At 55.3% G+C, this 23287-nt stretch overlaps 2 protein-coding genes across 8 annotated transcripts in view; both read right to left on the bottom strand.

Annotated features, from left to right (window-relative positions):
• Nucleotides 1–178: 178 nt before the first annotated feature.
• On the bottom strand, nucleotides 179–9635 carry HHATL (hedgehog acyltransferase like). 2 transcript variants are annotated; one of them, XM_043886717.1, is made up of 12 exons: nucleotides 9357–9635; nucleotides 7521–7639; nucleotides 7024–7091; nucleotides 6374–6487; nucleotides 5923–6117; nucleotides 5368–5577; nucleotides 4952–5123; nucleotides 4307–4451; nucleotides 4150–4185; nucleotides 1135–1336; nucleotides 594–735; nucleotides 179–409 (listed from the first exon to the last, which is right to left on the bottom strand). In XM_043886717.1, exons 2-12 carry the CDS (start codon nucleotides 7624–7626, stop codon nucleotides 285–287), a joined length of 1515 nt encoding a protein of 504 aa, XP_043742652.1. In that variant the 5' UTR covers nucleotides 7627–7639; nucleotides 9357–9635; the 3' UTR covers nucleotides 179–284. The 2 variants fall into 2 exon arrangements, with proteins under 2 accessions (XP_043742652.1, XP_043742653.1); XM_043886718.1 differs by lacking the exon at nucleotides 9357–9635 and adding an exon at nucleotides 7935–8078.
• Nucleotides 9636–10920: 1285 nt separating this feature from the next.
• CCDC13 (coiled-coil domain containing 13) overlaps nucleotides 10921–23287 on the bottom strand; it is a 36369-nt gene continuing 24002 nt past the window's right edge. For 3 of the 6 annotated variants that reach the window (XM_043886714.1, XM_043886710.1, XM_043886712.1), the window contains 4 exons: nucleotides 22375–22497; nucleotides 17478–17632; nucleotides 15374–15512; nucleotides 10929–14804 (listed from right to left, as the gene is read on the bottom strand). In XM_043886714.1, coding sequence (XP_043742649.1) covers nucleotides 14645–14804; nucleotides 15374–15512; nucleotides 17478–17632; nucleotides 22375–22497 — 577 coding nt within the window. In that variant the 3' untranslated portion in view covers nucleotides 10929–14644. Of the gene's footprint in view, nucleotides 14805–15373; nucleotides 15513–17477; nucleotides 17633–22374; nucleotides 22498–23287 lie in introns of all 6 variants that reach the window. The other 3 variants (XM_043886711.1, XM_043886713.1, XM_043886715.1) reach the window with 2 other exon arrangements.

The raw sequence follows: 23287 nt of genomic DNA on the forward strand, positions 1-23287 counted from the left end.
GCTTCTTGTGTTCAGCTGCTGGGCTGCCAAGGTCGGTGGCCTCTGCCCTCCACGTGTGTCTCCTACATACTCTGTGTGTGTCGAGAGTTTGAGCCCCCTCCCTGGACCTCCAGCTCCTCATCTTGCCTGGACAGGGAGCTGGGAGACCACGGGGGGAAGGGGAAGGGAACGGCCGGACCACGGTAGAAAAGTCTTTTATTCTATCAGTCCAGGCCCCATCTGGCCTGGCCTGGACCAGGGCCCAGGAAGAGCCGAGCAGAACCCATCCCGCTTCCCCTCCACCCCTACTCCAGCTTCTCTTTGTCCTGCTTCTGCTCCTCCTCCAGAGCCAGGGTTCGCTCTCGCTCCTTCACCAGCTGGACACCACAGTAGGTGACAAACAGGATGGCCAGCGTGGTCCGGGGGAACCCTGGGTGGGGAACAGGTCATGGGTCCTAGGAGCAGAGCCCCCCTCCCCCCGTGACTCTTCTCTCCCCACTTGACTGCCCCCTCCCTGTTGGGTCCTTGAGGAATCGCGGTGGGGTGGGGACATCTCAGGAGGTCACGATTCTCGAAGTGGACACAGGGCACATTCTGTATCCACTGTCCCTCACCTGAGAGCAGCAGGCGCTGGATGACCAGCTCTGTGAACTCAGGGCTGTTCAGGCTTACAAGGTTGTACATGACGATGGCCCAGAAGTTCATGGCCCCAAAGACGGCTCGGACCCTGCGGGACATCTGCTCTGACAGAGAGGTCTGCTTGGTCCAGGAAAACATTGGCAGTGAGGCAAGAGGCCCAGGGGAAAAGAGGATACAATGAGTCAGAGGCCTTGCCCACATGGCCACAGGATCCTAGGATATGCCCGTGTCTCTGAGACTCACAGGTTAGCTCTCCCTCTTTGTTAAACATGGGAAACTGCACCCTGGAGAGAGGACATGACCTGATCAACACATCTAGTGCCAGGTGCCCCCACCCTGCAGAAGGTAAGGGAGGGCCAGATACCCAGAGGAAGAGTCATTGCCCTGATGACCAGGAGGGTGGTGGTGAGAAAGTTCTGGACTGAGAGTCAAGTGTGACTAGAAGACTCCAGAGGTCAGTAGTGCCACCTACTCCAGGGCCCCAGCCAACCCCAGCCCCAGTCCTTTCCTGCTCACCTCAATTTGCGCTAGGGGCTCCATCTCTGCCAGCTTCTGTACCCAGAGCTCAAAATTGAGCCCAAAGCAGTTAAGGCATGACCACAGGTAGACAACATCACAAGGTCCAAGCCACAGAGTGGTGATGGCAAATGTGGCTATGGTGGCCCCCAGCTCTGGGATCACTGCAGAGTGCTCCCCACCAATGTGGTCATACACGTACCTGGAGGAAAGGTGGAAAAGGGGACTGATGGGAGTGTGGGAAAAGGAAGGTGGGAGGTGGGCAAAGGATACACGAAGTGGGGCAGCTTCCTCAACACTATCATCCGGGGCATATTCAGCATCCTGGGCCTCAGGTGGCTGCTCCTCTTCTATCCAACTTCAAAATATGGAGGGCTCGGCCTTGAACTTCCCGTCTTCTCCAGCTACCTTCCTTCTTCAAGTGATCTCATCCACACCCAAGACTCTGAATGCCATCTCTATGCTGATGAGCCCCAAATGTATCTCCTGACTCATAAGTCCAACTGTTACCAGACACCTCACGGACTCACTTATCCCTGCCCAAACCTACTTCATTCCCATCTCAGCTAATGATGCCACCATCCATTCCGTTGCTGCCAGAACTCTTCGTGCCATCTTGGATTCTCAATTCCCCTCTCCACTCACATCCAAGTGAGCAAATTCTACAGTCTCCACTCAGTCCTGAGCACTGCTCATGCCTCCAGTAACACCACTCGAGTCCAGGCAATCATCTCCTCTTACACAGATTATTGCAGGGACCTAAGCTGTCTCCCTGCTTCTGCCTCTGCCACTGTCCACTGTCCACACAACAGCTTCTGTTGTTTCGCTGCTCAGTTGCATCCGACTCCATGCGACCCCATGGACTGCAGCATGCCAGGCTTCCCTGTCAAGGCAGGTCTTTTAAGAGTATAACCCAGATTACCTCACTTCCACAATTACACCCTCCCTCAATAGCTCCTCATTACAGTTAAACTCAACCACCTTCCTATGGCTGGAAGATCCCACGTTGTCTGATTTCTGCCTCCCTCCCTGACCTCATCACCCACCATTCTCCGCCTCATTCACTGTGCTTTCCCCTTACCAGTCTTTCTGACACTCAGAGACACACAGCTGTTCCTGTCTTGAAGCCTTTGTACCTATTTTTCTCTCTGCCTGGAAATCTGTCCTCCACATTTCCTATCATTCAAGTCTCAGTTCATCTCACAGAGGCCTGCCTGGACCCCAACTAAAGAAGAGTCTATCCCATTACATCCTTTTATTTTCTTCATAACACTTACCACTCTCTAAAATTATCTTTCTCTCTTTTTTTACCTGTTTATGGTCTGTTTCTCCCCACTAGACTGTAACTATCATGAGTTCAGGGTCTTTGCCATGTTCACAACTGTATCCCCAGAGCCTAGAACAGTCAGTGCCTGGCACACAGTAGATAGACACTCAATAAATATTTGTTAAATAAATTTGGTTGAAGACCTGTTGCATAGCTAGTGTCTCTGTTACTTGACCTCATTTCCAGTGATTTCTTCTCCACTCCATCCAGTCACCCACTCCCATGGCCACACCCCAACTTTTTCACCACTTCTTTTAACTTCTTCCTGATTTCCATCCTTCACCCAGCCCCTAGGGGCTGATCTGACTCCCTAGTTCCACTTCTTCAATCTCATTGACTCCCCCTACCTTCCTCATCTCCTGATGCCATTCTATTTTTACCACCCTTCTTAACAGGCTTATATTCAATGAGTCATCATCACAAATAACCTAAAAACCCTTCTCCCTCACTTCTTCTTTCTCACCCATCTGGGAAAGCCCAAATCACCCACTTCCTCCTCACCTTCACCCTAGAAACTAAACCCTGATGGGAAAAATCCCACACCTTGACATATTAGAATCCATAAATCCACCACCTCCCACACTATCTGGGCTGTCAGTGTCAAAGTTTCTCTAGTCAGCTTCTTCTCCCAGGCTCTGCAGTGGCTACTCCACCTTCATTTCTCCAGTAGGTATGAGTGGGTGTGTGGTGATCTAAACAAGGGAGGCACATAGATGCTGCCTCCCTCCATCCCCAAACAAACAGCTCTCAGCAGATGACCTTGCCTCTTATTTCACAGAGAAAATCAAAGCCTTCAGCAGGAATCCCTCACCTTTCCACACTCACCCACCATTCTTCTACATCCACACTGGCTTTTCTTCCTCCTCCCTGTCCTAAAGCCAGACCTCTGCCTGGCACTGGTTCCATTGCCTCTTCCCTTCTCAGGGACCTCCCTCCATCAATCACCCCTCTATCCAACATTGCCAACTTCTTCCCCTCTACTGAATAATTCCTCTCAGCACCCAAGTATGTCTCATTATTTCTTGTCTTTAAAACACCTACTTCTCCCTTCAGCCATTCCTATGTGTCCCCTTTCAGTGCCAAGCTTCTTCCAGGGGTTGTCCACGTCGGAACTCCCCTGCAGTTCCTCAGTGGCCCTCCCCCCAACTTTCCCTCTCCTCCCCTGCCCCTGTGTCTCCCGAGAAACACTGAAAACCTGCAGGGAACCAACACTCATGCTCAGTCTCTGGCTTCAGCAGCATCCAACCTGCTTGCCCCCACCATGCCAGAATGGGCTTCCCTTAGCTTCCAGGGTGTCCCATGATCCTGACTTTTCTCCTGCTCCTCTGACATTCCTTTTAGGCCCTTCTGCCAGCTCCGCCTTCTCCCTTCAACTATAGTCCTTCCTAGCACACGACTTCCTGGGAGTCATCACCCCCTCCTTCCTGATGCCCTCAATCCCGGGTCAAGTCCTGTCCAGGCTGTCTGCTGTGTGTCTCCACTCCACCATTCTCTCATCTCCAGGGCCCCTACCCACGTCCAAACCCCCATCTTTCACTTAAACCTCTACCATGACGACCTCACTCCCACCTTGCTTCCTCTGGCCCAGGGGTTGACCTTTGAAATCGTGGACCCATCTGGACACTGCCCTGCTTAGACACCTGGGGGATGGCTGTGACATCCCTCCACCCCACCCCACCCCAACTCACTTGCAAAGCCAGTCATTGATGCCACGGTCAAAGTGTCTGTAGGAGGAGAGGAGAGCAGACAGGTGTAAATCGTCCAGGCGCCCAGCTCTGGAGCATGGCGGAAGAGGCTAAGGGAAGGTGGGGATACGGGGGGCGTGTCCCCGGACCTCTCACTCACGTCTCTGCGAAGACATAGAGCGCTGTGATGCACTTGGGAGGCTGGGGCGGGTCCAGATGGTCGAGGCGCGCAACGGTGTTGACGACGCCGAAGAGGACAGCCGCTTTCACCCAGTCGTACACAAGATTTGAGTAGGCTAGGCCAGCTGCGGACAGAGGGTCGTTAGTGCCTGGGGGCCGTCACATTGGCATACCCTCCCGCCCCTCACCCTGCCCCGGGCCTTCCCAAATGCAGCGTGGTAGCTGAGCCCAGTCCTACCCTATGGAAAATTACCAGCTCCTGGGGCTGTCCTTGCGCCCGGACCGCCCCCACGAGGCTCCGCCCCCACGGAGGTCCCGCCCCTTCTACGGAGGTCCCGCCCCACTTCCGAGGGCGGGGCTGGCCCTGGGGAGATGCTGTCGGGCTGTGGAAATCGGCCCTAGGCCCCAAGAGGAGTGGGGCGCCCTCTGTAGGATACCCCTCCGGGCCTCACAGGGCAAGCCTACCTCCAAGTCCCGCGCATTTCAAACAGCAAAGCCCCGCTCCCCCACCCTTCCATAGATGCTGCCGCTGTCGGGGGTGGGGGCGGGGGCGGGGGTTGGCAGAGGTCGGTTTTGAGGTGGATGCCCACCCCCGGTCCCTGTGCTGGGCCCGGCGCGCACCCACCGAGGGCGCTGTCCGGGAGACGGTTGACGAACTTGAGGTCACTGGGGATGGTGAGGATGTAGAAGAAGTGGAAGAAGACGTCCACGGCCAAGATGGCTACCACACTGAGTCCTGCTTGGGCCCGGATGCGCCACAGCTCGCCCTCTGGCCGCACGGGCTCCACCTGGCTCACCTGAGGGGACGCCAAGTGTCTGAGCGGGGAGGCCAGCCCTGCCTGCGGGAGGAGCCCTGTCTGAATGGTGAGTCACCAACTGTCTGGGGACCTCTGAGGGTGAGGGGAGACGCCGCTTCATCCCGGCTGCCCCGAGTGTGGAGACCAGGCCCCTCTGGTTCCTGCGAGGGGTTCACTACCCGTCATGGTGAGGGGAAGGGGCTTAGTCCTGTCTTGGGAGCCCACAGGGTGTCCGTCCCCTCACCTGAGCGTGGAAGCGATCAAAGGTCATGATGGGTCCGAAGAAGAAGAAAGGCAGGTAGAAATTGTACTTGAGCAGGTCGGCTAGGGAGTAGCGGCGGTCAGGGTGGGCACAGCTCTCCAGCGCGAAACTGGTGCAACGCAGCACCGTGAAACCGCTGCCCCCGTGAAACAGCACCTCTTGAAGATCAAAAGTCCCTGTTACAAACCCGCTCTGGATGGGAGAGAACAGGCCGCCGGCTCACCAGGATGCCCCTTGTCTCTGGGAAGCCCATCCCGCTTCCAGCAGGGGCCCAGCCTGGTCCTGCCCTCTCCCTCTGCCGGTGCAAGTCAGCACCGTGCCAGTGCCAGTTAAGTGCTGGGGTAGAGCTGGACACGTATGCTGAGGTGGAGGTGACTGCCTCATGGGCCAGACATGCTCTGTAATCAAAGGGTTGAAGACAGGTGGGAAAGTGAAAGACATGCTTGGGGAGACTCTGGAGGCCAAGGTTTTGGGTGGAGTAAGATGTTTGGGGTCCGGTCCCTGCACCCTCCACCCCTGCCCTGCCCCAGCACACACCTGCCAGGAAATGAGGGGGTCCAGCTTGAAAGAGGCAAGGCTGGCCAGGCCGACGCCAAGACAGAGCCAGGGCTGGCCAAAGAGTGAGACAACATAGAGGCCCACACAGTGGCCAAGCAGCAGCAGCAGGTACCAAGGGCCCATGATGCCCACCACGGCCAAGGCCCCATACACAGCGTACATCCAGGAGCGGAGCTGTGGACAGGGGAAGTGTGAAAGTGAAAGTGTTAGTTGCTCAGTTGTGTCTGACTCTTTGCGACCCCATGGACTGTAGCCCGCCAGGCTCCTCTGTCTGTGGAATTCTCCAGGCAGGGATATTGGAGTGGGTTGCCACTGGAGAACGCTTAAGTTACCTCTTCAAGTAAATGGAAGTGGGACCCAGGATGGTCTTCCCACAACCCTTACGAGGGGAAAGGGAGGGGGAGGCTGGGGTGGCTCAGGTCCAGCTCACCTGGGGGGCAACCATTGTGCAGAGTTTAGCAAATAGCACGTGTCCGGAGAGGGTGAAGATGATGACATTGCGGAAGGAGGTGAACCACATGACCCATTCGAAGTCAGCCACATCCTGGGGCAGGTCCCGGCAGGTTAAGGTGGGGTGGAGGCAGAGTGGGCTGGTCAGGGTCCCAGCACCTTCCCCACTCCCAGAGCCTTCTTATACATTAGAGGAGAGCAGTGGCAGAAGGTCCCTGCCTTCCCCTCTTGTGGCAAGTACCCGGAAGATAAGTTGAGAGGAATGAGGGGCACCATATGGGCTGCCCTGCTCCTCAGAGCTCCCCCTCTGCCCAGCACCTTGCCTGACATTCTGCCATTATTGCAGTGTTCTGGGGAGTATGGTGCTGGAGGCCCTGCTGAAGCATGCCTCGAGTTGTTTCTTAAATGAGCAGGGTCTGGGCAGACTTGATGTGACCCCAGGAGGACAGAGGAGGGGCCACTGCAGGAATGGAGGCTGCTAAAATTCAAGCCAGGGCCCCTCCCCAGTGAGAGCCCTCTTGTTATGTGGGACCACTGGGAACAGGGGAGAGTCAAGAAAGGTTTGGGACAGGAAAGGTGTGCCAGGGATCAGGGACCCCGGTCAGGTACCCCGAGGCGTGGGGAACCTACCATCTTCCGACCAATGTACTCCCAGCCGGGTCTCACAGACTCCCGGAAGGCCTTCCTGTGGGCCCCATCTGAGAACAGAGTGTGGCCTCAGGGAGGGGTCCCTTCACACCCATACCTGCTTCTATAGCAAGGCTGATGCCACCCTAGGGAGAGGCGAGGAGGTCTGGGTCTCTCTCTGCCTTTGATTCTCTCTAGGTCTCGTTGTGTGTCTGGGGCCAGGTCTCTGTATTCCCGAGTGTCTGAGCCTCTCTGTTTCTGTCGCTCTGGCTCTGGCTCTGTCCAGGTCTCTGTTGATTCTTCTGCATTTGAATCTCCCTATGATTGCATTTGGCTCAACACCCCTCCCCCCTCCCCCCCGACTCCTTCCCTGCTCAGGGCCTAGGGACTACCCTTGAGTCTGGGGCTTCTTAAGTTTCTACCTTGCTGGGCAGAGAAACTTGCTGAGAACCCCAGGGGAAGAAGGGTCCCACCCCTCTGTCCCCGGGCCCAGCTGTTACCTTGTGAAGCCTCAAGGAGGCCCCGGCCAGCATAGGCTAGGGCCCCACTCAGCACCAGGGAGTACAGGCCTAGCTCTGCCGCGGGCAACGCTGTCTTGATGCCCATAGCCTGGATGGGGCTGAGGGAGAAAGATCCGGTGAGGACCCTGAAACCCCTCAGCACTCCCTCGTGCAGTTCTTGGTCCCTCACTGAGGTGGTAGGTATCCCACTCTGAAGAGAAACTGCCTTTCCTGCCCCTTGGGGACCTCATACCATCCTTCCCCCCCACCTATCTCCCGCTCCTCCCAGGCCCCCTACCACCTGGTGCCCCATCCTAGCTGCCACTCTAGCTCCCTCCCTTCCCACCAAAGGCTCTTGAAAACATTCTGTTCACTCTCAGCCTTCCTTCTTCACCTTCATTCACTCCACCGTACCTTTCAGGTGGACCGGTCCCCACCCTCTGCACAAACTGCTCCTCCAAGGTCTCAGATGACTTTCATGTGGAGAAATTCCCTCTGCATCACCTCCGTTGTATTTCTGGCCCCCAGGGTCCGCACTCCTCTCAGTAAATCTCCCACAGTTTCCGACAAAACCCACCCCCTCGGGGCACCCTTCTGTGATTCCCTACCTGCTCCTGAGCTGCCTTTACTTCCCAGGACCTTGGCAGGTCCTGCCCTAGCACCAAGCCTCCATCCCTCTCATTCAGCCTCTGGCTTCTCACTGACCCCCATTACCTCACCCAGCCCCTGAGCCTCAGCCTGCCACCCCCTTGGCCACACTGGCCCACTCTCTCAGTGCTCTGTGTATTCAGGCCCTGGAAGCTGGCTGGAGGAGTGCTATTTGAAGAGGTGCCCTGGAGTAGTGGGTGTGGGGCTAGGCTGGCCCAGGCAGACACCAGGGAGTGTGCTGGCCCCTGCCCAAGGTGCTGACCAGTCTTAGGCTTAGGGTGAGCCTGGCCACTCCCTCCTGCCAGGGCCTAGCTCATCCCCAGGAGTCCTTCTGGGTCATCTCTGGGACCTCAGTTAGAACCTGTGCCCTCTGTATCCTGCTCCAACCTAAACCAGGACCTTCCCAGGGGCCCTGTGGGTGACAGGCTCAGGGCCCAAATTAAAGGGATGAACGTGTCTAGGCATCTTTTCGGTCTGGGCTGAGCAAGAGGGTGGCTGGCATAGCCGTCTCCTGCCCCAGATCCTCTCCCAAACCTCCCTCACCATTTCTGAAACCAGCTCCTCTGGGCCACTAAAGTCAGCATTCTCCCTGTTGCAGTGATGGAGGGGTCGTGGACCAGAGAGGGGCAGGGACCTGTCAAGGTCACACAGTGGACCAGGGACGGGATTGAGTGGTCTCAGTGAGCCCCCTGGAGTCCCTAACTGGCGAAGCCAATCTGTTGCCCCTGCCACTACCGGGGGCTGCCCGACCTGACTTCTCCACTGCGGGCCTGAGGGCTGAGGCACCTTCTCATGGGCCGGGTGGGGGTAGGGAGGCCCTGAGGATCGGGTTAATGGAGCAGAAGCTTGAAACCGGAGCACGGTGAAGAGCCTGCGAAATAGCTTTGTCAGCTGCCTCCCACTCGCCACTTTCCAATTTTAGCTCCCCATGGCCGGTGCCGGGTATCCCCAGTGAGGCCTGTGTGAGCGCGGCCGGTGCTGGCCCCCAGCCTGGGACCTCTCCTGATAGACCCCCGGACCTGGGCCCGCCTGTGGACAAAGGAGTGCCCCCTGCCCACTGACCTGCCCGCCTCAGGTACACCTGGAGTAAAGCTGGCTTTGGAACCTGAGGTTTGGGATGAGGAACCTGGGGTGGGTTCCTTGGGTCTCAAGGACCCTGAGGTGGCTGCATCCCTGGCAGGCACTGACCTTGAGGCAGCTGTGAGGGACCCTGGCACACTGCCCACCTCGGGGCTCCGGGGTCCTGCGTCCGACCGTGCGACCGTCCGATCAGCTGGGCTCTGGGGCCACGGTGGGGTGTGTCCAGCCCTGGGGTCCCCACCCCCTCGAGGCTGTGATCGGTGAGTGGTGACAGCGGGAGGAGGGGGGAAGGAGGAGGGCAGGGAGGAGGTGGCCTTCCTGGAGCGGAGCTGAGCGAAGTGGAGCAGAGCCGAGTGCTGCAGAGCTGCTGGCCACAGGGAGCTGCAGGGAGGATGGTGGGGGGGCAGAAGGGGTGGCCACTGGCGTCGGCTCTCACCGGGACACCTGGGCCTGTCTTCAGCCTGCCTTCCCTGGTCCAGAGAGCCTGTGTCTCCCTCTCACTGCTCGCCAGGACTCCCCTCTTCCAGGAAGCCTTCCAGGTGGCCCCCGCTGACTTCTGCAGGCTTGTGAGCCCTGCCCTGCCTTGCCACACACACCATGCACACGCTTTGATGGTCAGCTGCATGAATTTCGGCACACACTTTTACGTGTGAATTCTCAGGGCACCCCCACCTAGCCCCCTGTGCTGGTCCAGTTTAGCATGCAGAGTCCTGCCTGGCCAGGCATCAGTGCAGGGGCGGAGGACTTAGTGGCCCAGTGGAACTGGAACTGACAAGAGAGATGTGAACCCCATACCCCGACCCTGTCCCACGGGGAGCTGCCCAGGTGGAGGGGTGCCAGCAGGTCCTCAAGTGTAGGCACTCTCTCCATGCAGGATGGAGGCAGACCGCAGTGCTCCCAACCAACTGGGACTCCTCTGGGGGAGACAGGACCCTCATTCTGGGAAGGGGTAGCCAAGGCCTCAAACCAGCCAACCTGATAGAGAGGGGTATCCTGAGGGCCACTCCACCCCGGCTCCAGAGCCCAGTGGGTCAGACGGATACATGGGTGGATGCCGGACCCGAGAGTTCCCTGCTGGGGCATGTGCCAGGGTCCCTCACAGCCTTCTTAAGGCCAGTGCCACCCAGTGATCCAGCCACTCTGGGATCCGTTGGGGTGAGGATCTCAGTCTGTGAGGGCCTGTTTGTGCACGTGCAAGGAGGGGCAGAGTCGGGGGGGGGGCAGAAGGACCTGTGTGGTGGTCATTCGTCAAGGATAGGTCCTGGAGCCCATGCTGATCCCCTGACCCCCGTCACAGGCTCAGCTGAGACTAGAGGAGGGAGGGGTGCTCTCCTCCATCTGCCCCCAGCAGGGGCACTTCCAGGGCCTGAGCAAGGCCCGGGCAGGAGAGTCCCCTACCTTCCCGTAATGCCTTAAGGCGACAAGCTGCCTCCCAGCACACACTCCCCAGAGTGACCAGAGGCTGGTGTGGCTGGTCCCTGACTCCGAGGAAGCGGTGATTCCTGCCCTGTTGGGGCTGGGTGGGGGCTCCAGTCATGGATCACAAGTGCTGGAGGAGACCAGCATCAGGCAAGGGTGCCTAAGCCAGGCTGGCGGGGTTAGGGCTGGCTTCCTGGAGGAGGTGGGACACCTGAACAGAGTCCCGACGTAGAGGCAGTGATGGTTAGAGGAGAAACAAGTTAATCACGGTAGCCAGGCATGGTTGTAAGACCGTACATGGATTAACTCTTTTTAATGTCACCACAATCCCTCGGGAAGGGGTGGTTACCATTTTTCCTAGTTGACAGAAAAGGAAACTGACATACAAGGAGGTTAGAATCAGCTGTTGGGCCAACTGCATAAGCTTCTGGAACTGGTTGCCCTGCAGGGGCAGGAACCCGGCACACCCACACCCGTGCTGGCTGAGACCAGCCTGGGCCAGCCATCCAGCTGGTGCCCTTGTAAGGCTCAAAGAGAACGACTCTGGGGAACAGATGGGGTGGTCTGGCTTCACCATTAAGAACCCAGGTGCAGCTGGCCCGACTTGAGCCTGAGCTCCGCCTTGCTGGCGATCCACTTCTCTGAGCCTCAGATGGGCATCTGTAAATGGGCACCCTGCCGGCCCTGACCTCACTGGGTTCTTGGGGGTGATTCGACAACTTCCTCCATGGCCAGGGCCTGGCTCACTGGACTGCTCATAGAGAGAAGCTGTTAAGAGAGGTGGTGACCCCTCGCTCATTCCAGAGGCCTGGACAGGCAGCACTCACACACAGCAGGAGGTCCACCAGGCGAGCCCTGCACAGTGGAGTCTGTCGGGAGCTTGGATGGGGTGGACAGCAGGTGGGTGGAGGGCTAGGGAGGCCTCTTGGACCTCGGGTTAGACAGCCTGAGGCCAGCTCCTCCCTGCATGAGGGGTGCCAAGGGGAGGGCACCTGGCACCCACAAAATGAGGGGCAGGAAGTGACTGACTTAAGATCAGCAAGGGCCAGTGGGAAAGATGGGCAGGGGGCCAATTCTCTCAAGTGTCAGAGTCCTTTTTATTTGTTTCTGGTTGCTGCTCATAGTAAAAATTTGGGGAAAGTATGTGTGTGTGGTATGTTTATGGCATGTGTATGTGTGTGTGTGTGTGTGTAAGGCTCAGGGACTGTAGGAGATAGGGTATATGTTCAGGCAGTGCCTGTGAAGATGGAGTGGGTGGGCAGATGCTTCCTTGTATGGTGGATGTGGTCTCGCTGGAGGGAGGGGTATGGGGGCCCGGAGGAGTCCTCTGGAGGGCCAGGGGCAGTGGAATGTGTTTGGGGCTTGAATCAGCCTGAGCCAGACTGCAACCTTATTCAGCTCAGCTCTGGTGCCCCAGAGGCCCCCACAGGGACAGTGGCCAAGCCACACCCATGGCCCAACCAGGTGTCACCTGTCAGTGTTGGAACCTGAGCACCCAGGCCCACAGCCCAAGGTGCGGCCAGGGACAGCCCTCACGTGAGGCCTCTCCATCCTCGGCCTCTTTGTTTGTTGCACTCTCCGGGCACCTGTCTCCTATTCCCACCACCGTGTGGCTCTGGGCAGGGACCTCAGTGTTCCCATCTGTGAGAGAAAAGTCCAGCCCACCGGCTGCCCACCTGCCTGGGCTGGGGAGGTCCTCCTCAGGGACAGGCACTGCTGCTCAGGGCACTCACCTGGACAGGGCACTCACCCCGTCCTTGTCCCTTTTGACAACACTTTCTTCTCCTGGGCCTTCCCCTTCCACCCTCTCCCATCCATACCTCAGGGAGAGCAGGATGGCCCCTGTCCCACTCAGACCTGGGCAGTGAGCCTGGAAGCCAGAGGGAAGGTGGGAGGCTCTGAGGTGCAGTTTTCTGTCTCTGCCTCCCCCCACCCCGCCCCACCTCTTCCTGCTCCATCAGGGCCCTCCGTTTCCCACGCCTCTTTGAGCAGACCAGCAGCTCTCTAAAGGCGGCAGCAACAAGTCAGTTTCACCTCTGGGCCCCTAACAGGCCTGGAGAGGCTGGCATGCTCTTGGCCTTCGGTGACTACTTGACGGCCAGCTGGCTGGGTACATGGTGGCCTGGGAATCTGTCTCCCCAGCTGGTCTGGGGCTTCCAGGATCTCAGGGGCCGAGTCTGCCTTACCCGGCGCCCCCTTACCTGGGGCAGAGGAGCCGCTCGACAAGTATTTGTGGAACTAATAGAGGAGATACTGAGGGCTGACATTTATTGAGTGCTTACTGTGTGCCAGCCACTGTGCCAGCACTTGGCACCTTTTAATTCAGGGAGTCCTGAAGAGGGATTCTGCTGGGGGAGTGGAGCAGACCTTTAAGCTAGCCCCTCCACGTGTGTGTGTGTAGAGGTAGATGTACATTCCTGCTAGAGAAGACCAGTCACTTGTGTCACTTGGGCAGTGACTCACATAGGCGGCGTACATACTGTGAAAACCCCCTCCTCAGGGAAGGCCATCTGCAGCTTCCTGGACCCTGTCTTTTGGAGCCCTTCTTCAAGGATGGGGCTGAGGAGGGAGTCCATGCTGGCCCCCCTGCTCGGAGCCTCAACCCTGCATGGGGTGACAGGTCTAGAGACCTCAGCAAGTGTAGTGAAGGCAGTCAGGATGAAGGGCCCCTGAGGTTTCCTGGGAAGGAAGTTTTTCTCTGATGCCACTTGAAGGGAAATGGCCAGGCAGGACCTATGAGTGTGGAGTCAGCACCATCTGTTGGCACATGTGTATACATATGATTCATACTCCCGAGTCCAGGGACTTGTGTGTGTCTGTGTCTTTGTGTGGGCCCATGAGAGCAGAGATGTGGCTGCCCTCCATGGAGCCACCCCTCCCCATGACAGTAACTGCAGTGGAGGGGGTGACCCAGTGGCAGTCACGGAGGGGCCTGGAGCTCTCCTGCAGCAGCGCTCCCAGCTCAGCCCTGTGCCGTGGGGAGGGAGGTACACTCTTCCTTTGCCTGGACCCATTGCCTCAAAATCCTCCTGCTGGCCTCGCCTCTGCCCTCTGCCGCCAGTGCCTACCAGCTGCAGCCTTTGGGAAGCAAAAAGAGGTGCCTCTTGGAGCAGCTGGTGGGGGGGCAGAGCTGCCCAGCAGTGGGTAGCATGCCCACCCGGGGTAATCAGCTCAAGGAGGCCCAGGCTTTTAGAGGCCCCGGATTTTGGAGGCCCTGGCTGCTGGAGGCATGCAGACCAGAGTTAAATATTAGCTCTGTGTCTTTCCATGAGCCTCAGTTTCTCCATCTGTAAAATAGAGTGACAACCCCCTGGGTTATTGGAGATCTTGATGGGGGTCAGGTTTACACAGTAGATGCCCACTCACTGGGATCTGCAATGATCATGAAAATAATCATTATTATTACAAACCTGAGGGTCTGAATCTAAGGAAGAACCCTAAGGTGTGGGTCGACAAGATGACTAGGAGCATAGTGGCGCCCAAATCTGCAGAGGGAGGGATGCCCACAGATGGAGCCCTGGCTTAGGATTGGCATTGGGCTATGAGGATGCTCTGGTGAGGGAGATGGAGTGCGGCTGGGTGGCTGGGGGATGCTCCCAGCCCAGAGCCCTCTGCATCCTCCTGCACATGTGGACCTCTGTGGGCCTGCAGGGTCCCCTGCAGGGGACAGGGGCAGTGAGCACCTGCCCAAGGGACTGCATCTGTCCATCCACAGCTGGCTTCTCATCCCAGAGCTCTTGCAGATGCTGACAGGGTGTCAGTCTCCTTCCCTGCTGTGGCTAAGCATGCCCAGGGATATTGCCCTCCTGCCATGGGATATTGGCTCTGGTCACCTTTGAAGCACCTCTTCTGGCAGAAGGGGCCCAGATGGCTGTTTCAGGTTGGCTTCCAGGAGCAGATGGAGTCCTCAGATAGAGCCTCGTCCTCTCAAGGCCTAAGGCTGCCCTGTCCAGCCAGGCTGACACTGGGCTGCCATCCTAGTGCTTGTCTGCTTTCTGCTGCCGCAGGGCCTGCAGGAAAACCCCTTTCACCTGGTCCAGGGTCTCATGGTACATTCGGAAGTCCTCCTCCTTTCCCTGCAGGGCATTGCCTAGGGCCGCCTTCAGCATTTCATTCTCCTCCACCTGGATGGCCAGCCTGGACCACAGAGAGAGAGGGCTCAGCATGGCTGAGCTGGCATATGTGAACATATGTGCATGTTTGCGAAGGGCCCTGGGGCTGCCAGCACAGCTGTTCTTCACACTCAGGGTACTCTCTGACCAGTCCCCCTCCTCTCAGGGACCCTCGGGGAATAATACCATATGGGATTCCTCTCTGGGCCCACTCACAGCTGCTGGGCCTAGTATCTGGTAGTTCCCCAAAATGTTGATTGCCTCAAGGCATGAGTAGTAATTTATAGAGGTTCCCCTTTCTTCCTTTCCCACCACTGCATTTGACCTTAAAAAGTTTAGGTTGAATGAGAAAAGTGGATTCAGTAACCCACACATGATAAAGCTTTTCTTGGGACCAGGAGATCTTTAGTCATAGTAGGGTCTCTCTGCCCCCTGATGGCCAATCACTGAATTGCAGGCCTAGAACCCAGGACCCTGCAGGACCAGCCTTCTGGCCAAATAGAAGTCAGGGGGGAAGCGATGTGGTCCCTCTGCCTGTCAGAGCACCTCCACCCATGCAACATCACCCTTTTCAGAAGAAGGGGCAGGGGGCACCTGGTGGTCAGCTCCTCCATCTGGGATTCCATGGGCACACTGGAGAGCTGGGTGGAAGATGGGTCCTTCCTCTCACTTTCGCTTGGGTGGTGCCTGGTGTTTGAGGCAGGCAGACCTGTGGGGCAGCAGTGGCCACTTTCTGTGATGAGACCATGGCCATGTGTTAGCACTTCCCCCCCACCCCAACCCCCAACTGTCCACTTCCTGTTTTTCCACTTTTTGAAACATTATACCTCCTTCAGGGTATAGGCTGCCTCCCTCCAGGCCCTGCTTTGTACTGAGATGGCTCCTCTTGTTAATGTTTCCATGTTGGCATTTTACAAGTTTCTGGAAGTCAGCTGGGCCTGAGGTCTGGCCTGCAGGTTGGGTCTGAGTCTAGGCGGTCATCGGACCTGATGCTCTCTTACCATTGGGCCCCTAACCCCCGGCTCTATCCATACATATAGGGGATCCAGGGTGGCTGGGTGCAGGGGACAAAGAGTGCTCAGAAAAAGAAATCAGGGTCCACCTGGTGGGGAACTCGAGTACTATCACAGCATCAGAAAACCTCTGTGCTGAATAAGACCTCAGGGGCGGCATGGTGCAGGGTAAATCACCTGACATCAGCAGCCCTGGCTTTTACCTCCTGCTGTGTGGCCCCAGGTAAACCATCAACCTCTCTGAGCTGGTTTCCTCACCTGTTTCATGAGGAGAATAGTTCTTGCCTCCAGAGCTCCGTGAGGCCACAGTGAATGCACATCTGGCCCTCAAGGCCTGTGTGATGGAACCACCTCCTCAGCACTTCCTGACTTCCCTCCCTCACTTCATATTCCCCTCCCCATGCTGTAGTCTCACTGCCTCCAAGCCTCCAGCCATGTACCCATCTCAGGGCTTTTGCACTTGTTCTTCCCACTGGTATCTATGCCACATCCCCACCCCCTTCTGCTGTGTTTGCTCAGATGTCAGCTCATCAGTTAGGGTGACTGCTCCACAGAAATCAGCTGCTCTCCGTACCTCCTGTCCTCTTCCTCTGCTGTGAGCCACAGCCCCTGCCTCCATCTGACCACCATCCTTTGCTGGTTTGTTTATTGTTCTCTTCCCCACTGGCATGGAACTGCCACAAGGGACCACATTTCACAATCAGGTTTCCTGTTGTATACGTGAAGGGGTGTGCTGTGCCCCCCAGAGGGGTGGTGCTTCTCCCAGGTCACAGGCCGCATACACAGAAGCCACATGGTCACTTTCTCTCCAGGCAGTTGCCCCTTCCTTGTCCAGGCAGTGCCAAAGTAGTTTTCTTACTGTGGCTTAGCCCTCCCTAGTTGGGAGCTCGGCTGCCTGGCAGGAGGTAAGTCCAAGGTCGGGAGATACTACATCTTGAGGGACCTGTTCCTGAGAGCTCAGCAGAGCTAAGCCCTGTAGTCCTTCCCCAGCCTGTACTCTCAGCAGCTCCTGGAAGGCCCTGGAGTCTTGGCTCTGCTGGTGGGAAAAGGGCTTTCCTCCCTCTCTATGCCCTACTTCTGCCATGTCCTACAGTGTTCTGATCTCACCTTCCTTGGGAAAAAAAGATCTATGTGTCCTTGGCTGGGGGAGGGGTACTGGGGTGTTGAGAGGCAGGGAAGTGGGGACAAAAGTCCACGCCAGAACCTGGAGGCGTTGGGATAGAGATATCAGAGAGAAGCAGATCCATCATCTCCACACTGAAGATTCTCCCTCCCCAAAAATGGCTTCTGGCTCTGGCATCTCGCACCCCCACTTCCCCCGCCCCACAAGATGCTGCTGCTTGTGGTCCAGAGACTGTACCTTAAGAACCACTGTGTTAGAGCCACAGAACTGAACTTTTAGTTCAGGACACCTAGACTTCCCTCTGCAGCTGGTGTGGTCACGTGACTAGGATCTGGCCAATGGGATGAAAGCAGAAGTGACATGAGGAACCTTAGGGTCCTGCCCTTGGAAGCTAAGGGGCTCAGGACAGAGGGCAGAGCCAGTCAGCAGCCCCTCCACCAGGGTAGAGCTCAGCCTGCCTCTGCTGCTGCGTGTCCTCTCCCCCTGGCCCCCCCAGTCAGACAGGAGCCCCAGGACACCATCAGCCCATGTGGCCCTGGGCTGGCCCCACCCCCAGCCCTACCTGTTTTGCTCCTGGGGGCTGCTCTCTGAGAGGCTGACATCCTGCCCGGCTCTAGGCGCATCTTCTCCAGGTGCTGCTCCAGCACCACGGCGCGGTGCCGCTCCTCCTGCAGCCTCCTCTCTGACTCCAGAAGCTTGCTGTTCCTCTCCTCCACCCTGGTGGTAAGAGAACAAGGGTCACCATACTCCCTGGCACCCACCTGCTCAGACCTCAGAGAGTTGGGCACATCTTACACTGGTGGGCACGGGACTCCATTCTTCCTTATTTTTATTGCAGTAACATAGATATGTGCATTTAAAAACCATATAGTTCTCTCTAAGCCTTAAAATGGAAAAAAAAAAAAATGCAGCCTCTTTCCACCACTCCTCACTCCCAATTCCTGCTCTCCAGAAGCAACCACTTACACCACTTTTAACTGTTCCTTTCACTACTGCCATATTTCTACAGATGCTTATGCTGCTATTTTTTAAGGCTTAAATATAATCTTATGAGTATATCTTATGCAACATGAGATTTAAGTTTTATTTTAGTACTTTCTCCTCACCAAAGAGAATCACCTCACCACCTCGCAATGTAGTTATATTACCATTACTGGGGGCTGAATGAATGTTAGGTGGCATATTTGTTTTCTATTGCTGCTATAACAAATTACCACAGACTTAGCTTAAAACAATGCAGATTTATCACCCCATGGTTCTGTAAGTCAGAAGTTTAGCAGGTCCTGTTGGTTTCGGTGCTCCAGGTTTTATAAGCCAAAACCAAGGTGTTGGCTGAACTGGGCTCTTACCTGGAGTTTCTAGGAGAGAATCTGCTTCTAGGCTTATCCACGTTGTTGGAAGGCTTCAGTTCCAGTTGAAGGACTGAAATCCCTGTTTCCTGTTGGTTTGTTGGCTGGGTGACTTTCAGCTTTTAGAGACTATCGGGCCCCCTCCATCTCCAAGGCCAGCCGGGTACCCTTTTCATGCTCTGACTCTGACTTTTTCTGTAGCACCTCTCTGTCTGACCCCAGATGGAGAAATTTCTCTGCTTTTAAGGGTTCAAGTGATTAGATTGGGTAATCCAGGATAATCTTCCTGTTTCAGGGTCCATGATGATTATTACATCTGCAAGTCTCTTTTGCCATATAACGTAAAGTATTCACAGGCACAAGAGTGGGGGTGAAGGACACAGAGAACAAAATCCTGTCTACCACAGGGGGTTACATTAGGACACTCAAGAGGCAGTATATTCATGATTACTTTTTTTTTTGGCCATGTCACACAGCATGTGGGATCTTAGTTCCCGAACCACAGATTTGAACCAGGGTCCTCTACAGTGGAAGCACTCCGAGTCCTGAGCACTAGACTACCAAAGAATTCTGAACATTTTCTTTTTTATTTGCTTGTTGTGCTTAGACTAGTGATTGCTTTCTGTTCATTATTATGATTACTTATTATTTTCTATATACTTGTCATGAATTTATGGGCCTTCAAGTCCTTGTTATTTGGTTATTTCACCAAAGGATCTGATTATTTTCTCACTGAGTTTGAGGCTATGGTCCTTCTTATGGTGAGGTATGGCATTTCAGCCTTTTGTGATACCAAAGGTTCAGCTAGAAGGCCAGGACTGTTTGAGGTTTCACCCAAGCAAAGGATCACATACACACATCAGTTCAGTTCAGTTCAGTCGTTCAGTCGTGTCTGACTCTTTGCGACCCCATGAATCACAGCATGCCAGCTTCCCTGTCCATCACCAGCTCCCAGAGTCTACTCAAACTCATGCCCATCGAGTCGATGATGCCATCCAGCCATCTCATCCTCTGTTGTCCTCTTCTCCTCCTGCCCCCAATCCCTCCCAGCATCAGGGTCTTTTCCAATGAATCAATTCTTCACATGAGGTGGCCAAAGTACTGGAGTTTCAGCTTCAGCATCAGTCCTTCCAATGAACACCCACGACTGATCTCCTTTAGGATGGACTGGTTGGATCTCCTTGCAGTCCAAGGGACTCTCAAGAGTCTTCTCCAACACCACAGTTCAAAAGCATCAGTTCTTTGGCACTCAGCTTTCTTCACAGTCCAACTCTCATACCATACATGACCACTGGAAAAACCATAGCCTTGACCAGACAGACCTTTGTTGGCAGAGTAATGTCTCTGCTTTTTAATATGCTATCTAGGTTAGTCATAACTTTCTTCCAAGGAGTAAGCGTCTTTTAATTTCATGGCTGCAGTCACCATCTGCAGTGATTTTGGAGCCCCCAAAAATAAAGCCTGACACTGTTTGCACTGTTTCCCCATCTATTTGCCATGAAGTGATGGGACCAGATGCCATGATCTTAGTTTTCTGAGTGTTGAGCTTTAAGCCAACTTTTTCACTCTCCTCTTTCACTTTCATCAAGAGGCTTTTTAGTTCCTCTTCACTTTCTGCCATAACGGTGGTGTCATCTGCATATCTGAGGCTATTGATATTGCTCCCGGCAATCTTGATTCCAGCTTGTGCTTCTTCCAGCCCAGCATTTCTCATGATGTACTCTGCATATAAGTTAAATGAGCAGGGTGACAATATACAGCCTTGACGTACTCCTTTTCCTGTTTGGAACCAGTCTGTTGTTCCATGTCCAGTTCTAACTGTTCACACATAGACCCATGCAAATCAGAGTGGGAACCTGGAAGTGTAAGAACAGTGTTGGAGGAAGCATTCTTCCCACCTTCCCAGCGTTCTTCTTCCCTTCCTTCAAGAAGGAACAGAATGGTAACAATTTTGAACAGAATACAACTACCAACACAGAACTGTATGCCAACACAGTATACAGCTGCTAACACAACCTGTTAGTGTTGTGTTAGTTCATTGAAACTAACAATGTTAGTTTCAATGTTCCTTGTTATTTTGAATGTTCCTTGAAACTTTATTTGCTGAAGCAAATGACTAAAACAACCTAAAGGTGCATCAACAGGGGAAAGACCAAAGGTAACATATTCACACCATGGGATGTGGTAGAATATGATGGAATTGTGCTGCTCAACACAGCGGCTGCAGCCTCGTGTCCACATATAGCTATTCAAATAAAAAGTCATGAAAATAAAATAAAATGTAAAATTCAGTTCCCCAGAAGGTCTGGGTATCAGCTGAGAGAGAATCACACACGTGTGACTCTGAGCGTGTCTCTTGAATATTGTACCCTAGGTCTCTCGCCTGCCCCACCCTTACCCCAGCCCTGAATGGAGAGGCCCTAGAAGATGAAGCACCACCTGGAAAGGGAGGCAACGTACAGAACAGAGGCACCCCTACCGAGCTAGCTGAACGGAGCATGTGAGTGATCCCGCTGGCATCACGTGAAGCAGAATTACCTAGGCCGCCCACAGAATGGTAAGAAGAGTAAATCATGTTTGAGGCCAATAGGTCTGGGATGGTTTGTTAGGCAGCAATAGATAACCAAGTCACCTTGCTTCACACCCACACTGCCCCAGACTCAGGTGTAGCTTAAAGAAGATGGGAGAGAAAGCCATAACTTATGTTTCTTCCATTGGATAGGCTGGAGGCTTGTGCTAGCCATTATATTTCAATGACAGAAAAAGAATCAGTGTTACTTTTTCTCATTTGCTTGAGCAAGTCTGAAATACATACCCTCTCTGTGTACATACTACTGAAAAGAAAACAAAGCTGATTGACCCTCACTGCTTAGGCAGTTGCCATCCCAGCACCTCAGCTCCTTGGGTGACTTACTCCATCTTTTCCTTTGGCAATTTGCCCCTCCTCCATTTAATTTAATTTTTTTTTTTTTTGGCTGCAGTGTGTGGCATGTGGGATCTTAGTTTCCTGACCAGGGACCAAACCCATGCCCCCTGCAGTGGAAGCATGGAGCTTTAACCACTGGGCCACCAGGGAAGTCCCAGCCTTCCTCCATTATGTGAGCACCTGGAGGTCCTTCCAGTAAGGGTGTCTGGCCTTTGTCCAGGGTTGACATGTGAGCCACCCAGGCCAGCTAGACCTTCTCTCCCGGGACCCGCTGGCACAAGAACTGAAATCCGCTGGGCCTGCATCATTCTCCTGGCCCAGGAGAGACTACTCCAGGGTTCCTGCTACCAGTATCCCTGGACTTTCTTGGGCTCCTCTTCTGCCCTGCACCTTGGAGTCAGCCAGTGCTTTCCCACACTCTCCTTTCCCTTGACTTAGCCAGAATTGGTTTCTGTTGTCACCAAAGAGCCCTAACTGACATGTGACATGGCCTGTTCAGGGAGATACTCTGTGGTATCCTTTCTAGTTTTCAGTGTGGAGGTCACACGGTTGGGCCGTGTGTTGGCCTGGGCAGCCACCGTTCTTGCCAAAAGTATCACTTGAGCAAGGAACACTGGTTTATCTGAATAGAAATCTGTCAACAACCCCTTAGAGGAAACCAAACCCCCGGTCCGCTACCTCAGGCCACACACTTCCCTCCCCCAACCAGGAAAGCCTCAGCTCCCCATCTCTCAGTGACCCTTTTCCTCTTTGTTATTTCAGGCCTCAGTCTCGCCTGGAACTTCCTCCCACCACAGCCTGCAGAGACTCGGAGTACAGTGCCATGCTCATCCTAGATCTTTCTTACTGGTGAGTGGACTTGACTGATTTACCCACTTCAGAGAGTCCCCTCCTTGAGACTCCCACCTCATGGCCACATGTGTCCAGCAGTCCTACTGGGGGCACACAGGACGGGGCAGGACACAAGTGTGATGACGGGGCCCCGAGACTGAGGGGCACTCGGGGGCACATGAGATGTGGCTGGGAAGGCCTGGGACCAACTCTCTGGGAACCGAGCTCACCAGTGAGGTGGACCTGGTCACAGACACAGCCTAGCCTCTGTCCAAGAGGGATACCCCTGGGTCAGGCTGCCCACCACCAGCCTGCCTGGGCCCACGAGAGTGGTCCCTGGCTCCAGGCGTTACCGTTTTTGCAGGACGGTGACAAACTCGGTGAGCCGGTCGCGCTCCACCTCGGCAGCCTGCCAGAGGGCCTTGAACTCCGTCACCTGTGTCTGCCAGCCTTTTTGTTCAGGGGAGTCCAAGAACCTGGGGACCAGGGTGGGGGCAGAGGTCAGTTAAGGGTTACCTGAAGAGACGCTTATCCCTGTGAGGGTGGGAGGGACTGGAAGGACATTCAGAGGTCCTCAAAGGGAACCAGAGAGAAGGAAGACAGTCCAGTCCCTTCTGGCCTCTTCCGCTAGCTTCTTCTCAGGCCTCCATTCCTGGCTCTGCTGAAGTCTCTCGACTTCACTTAGCTGGCTCCAAAGCTAGACCCCACCAGGACTAGAGTTTCATCAGCACCTCTTGTCTACCCAATCCCTGTAGGGGCCTGGAATCAGTCTGGTTGCCTTGGAAGCTGACTCTTCGGGACCTGGTGGTACCCTGGGAACCTGTGTGGTGTGGGACCTGTCCACACCTCTCTGCCAATTGGGCCCAGCTCCTGTCTCCCTGTCAGCCTGTCTTGGTCCTCCTGTATCTCCTGGTGTGACCCCAAGCCCAGTCCTCTTTCCTGGGCCCTGGACCCTTGCTTTGTAATTTAGTCAGTTTTCTCCAGCCCTGATCCAGCCCATCTCTGGTTCCCTTCTTACCGCTGGACCTTACCTGCTGGCTGGGGTTGGGACCAAAGGGGAGCTCTGCATGCCCCCACCCCAGAGCCCTTGTACAGTGCCAAGCTGCTCTCTGCTTTGCCCTCACCCTTCCTGGGGAGACCTTGGTGAGGCAGACTTCTCTCCCAGAACCACAGGACATGAGGAGGGCTGGGCTGGGGCATGGAGCCCAGAAGCTGACTGGCTCCCCCTCTCTCGGCCCCAGTCCTCCTGCTGAACAGGGGTTGGTT

This window comes from Cervus elaphus, chromosome 24 (genome assembly GCF_910594005.1).
Source record: "Cervus elaphus chromosome 24, mCerEla1.1, whole genome shotgun sequence".
NCBI lineage: Eukaryota > Metazoa > Chordata > Mammalia > Artiodactyla > Cervidae > Cervus > Cervus elaphus.

Excerpts from the sequence above, each read along its gene's own strand:
- HHATL (XM_043886717.1), bottom strand. The coding sequence starts at position 7,626 with ATGGGCATCAAGACAGCGTTGCCCGCGGCAGAGCTAGGCCTGTACTCC. Across the intron at positions 6,488-7,023 it reads AGTACATTGGTCGGAAGATG|GATGTGGCTGACTTCGAATG; the intron begins GTAGGTTCCCCA and ends GACCTGCCCCAG. Across the intron at positions 4,186-4,306 it reads CTCTATGTCTTCGCAGAGAC|ACACTTTGACCGTGGCATCA; the intron begins GTGAGTGAGAGG and ends CTCCTCCTACAG.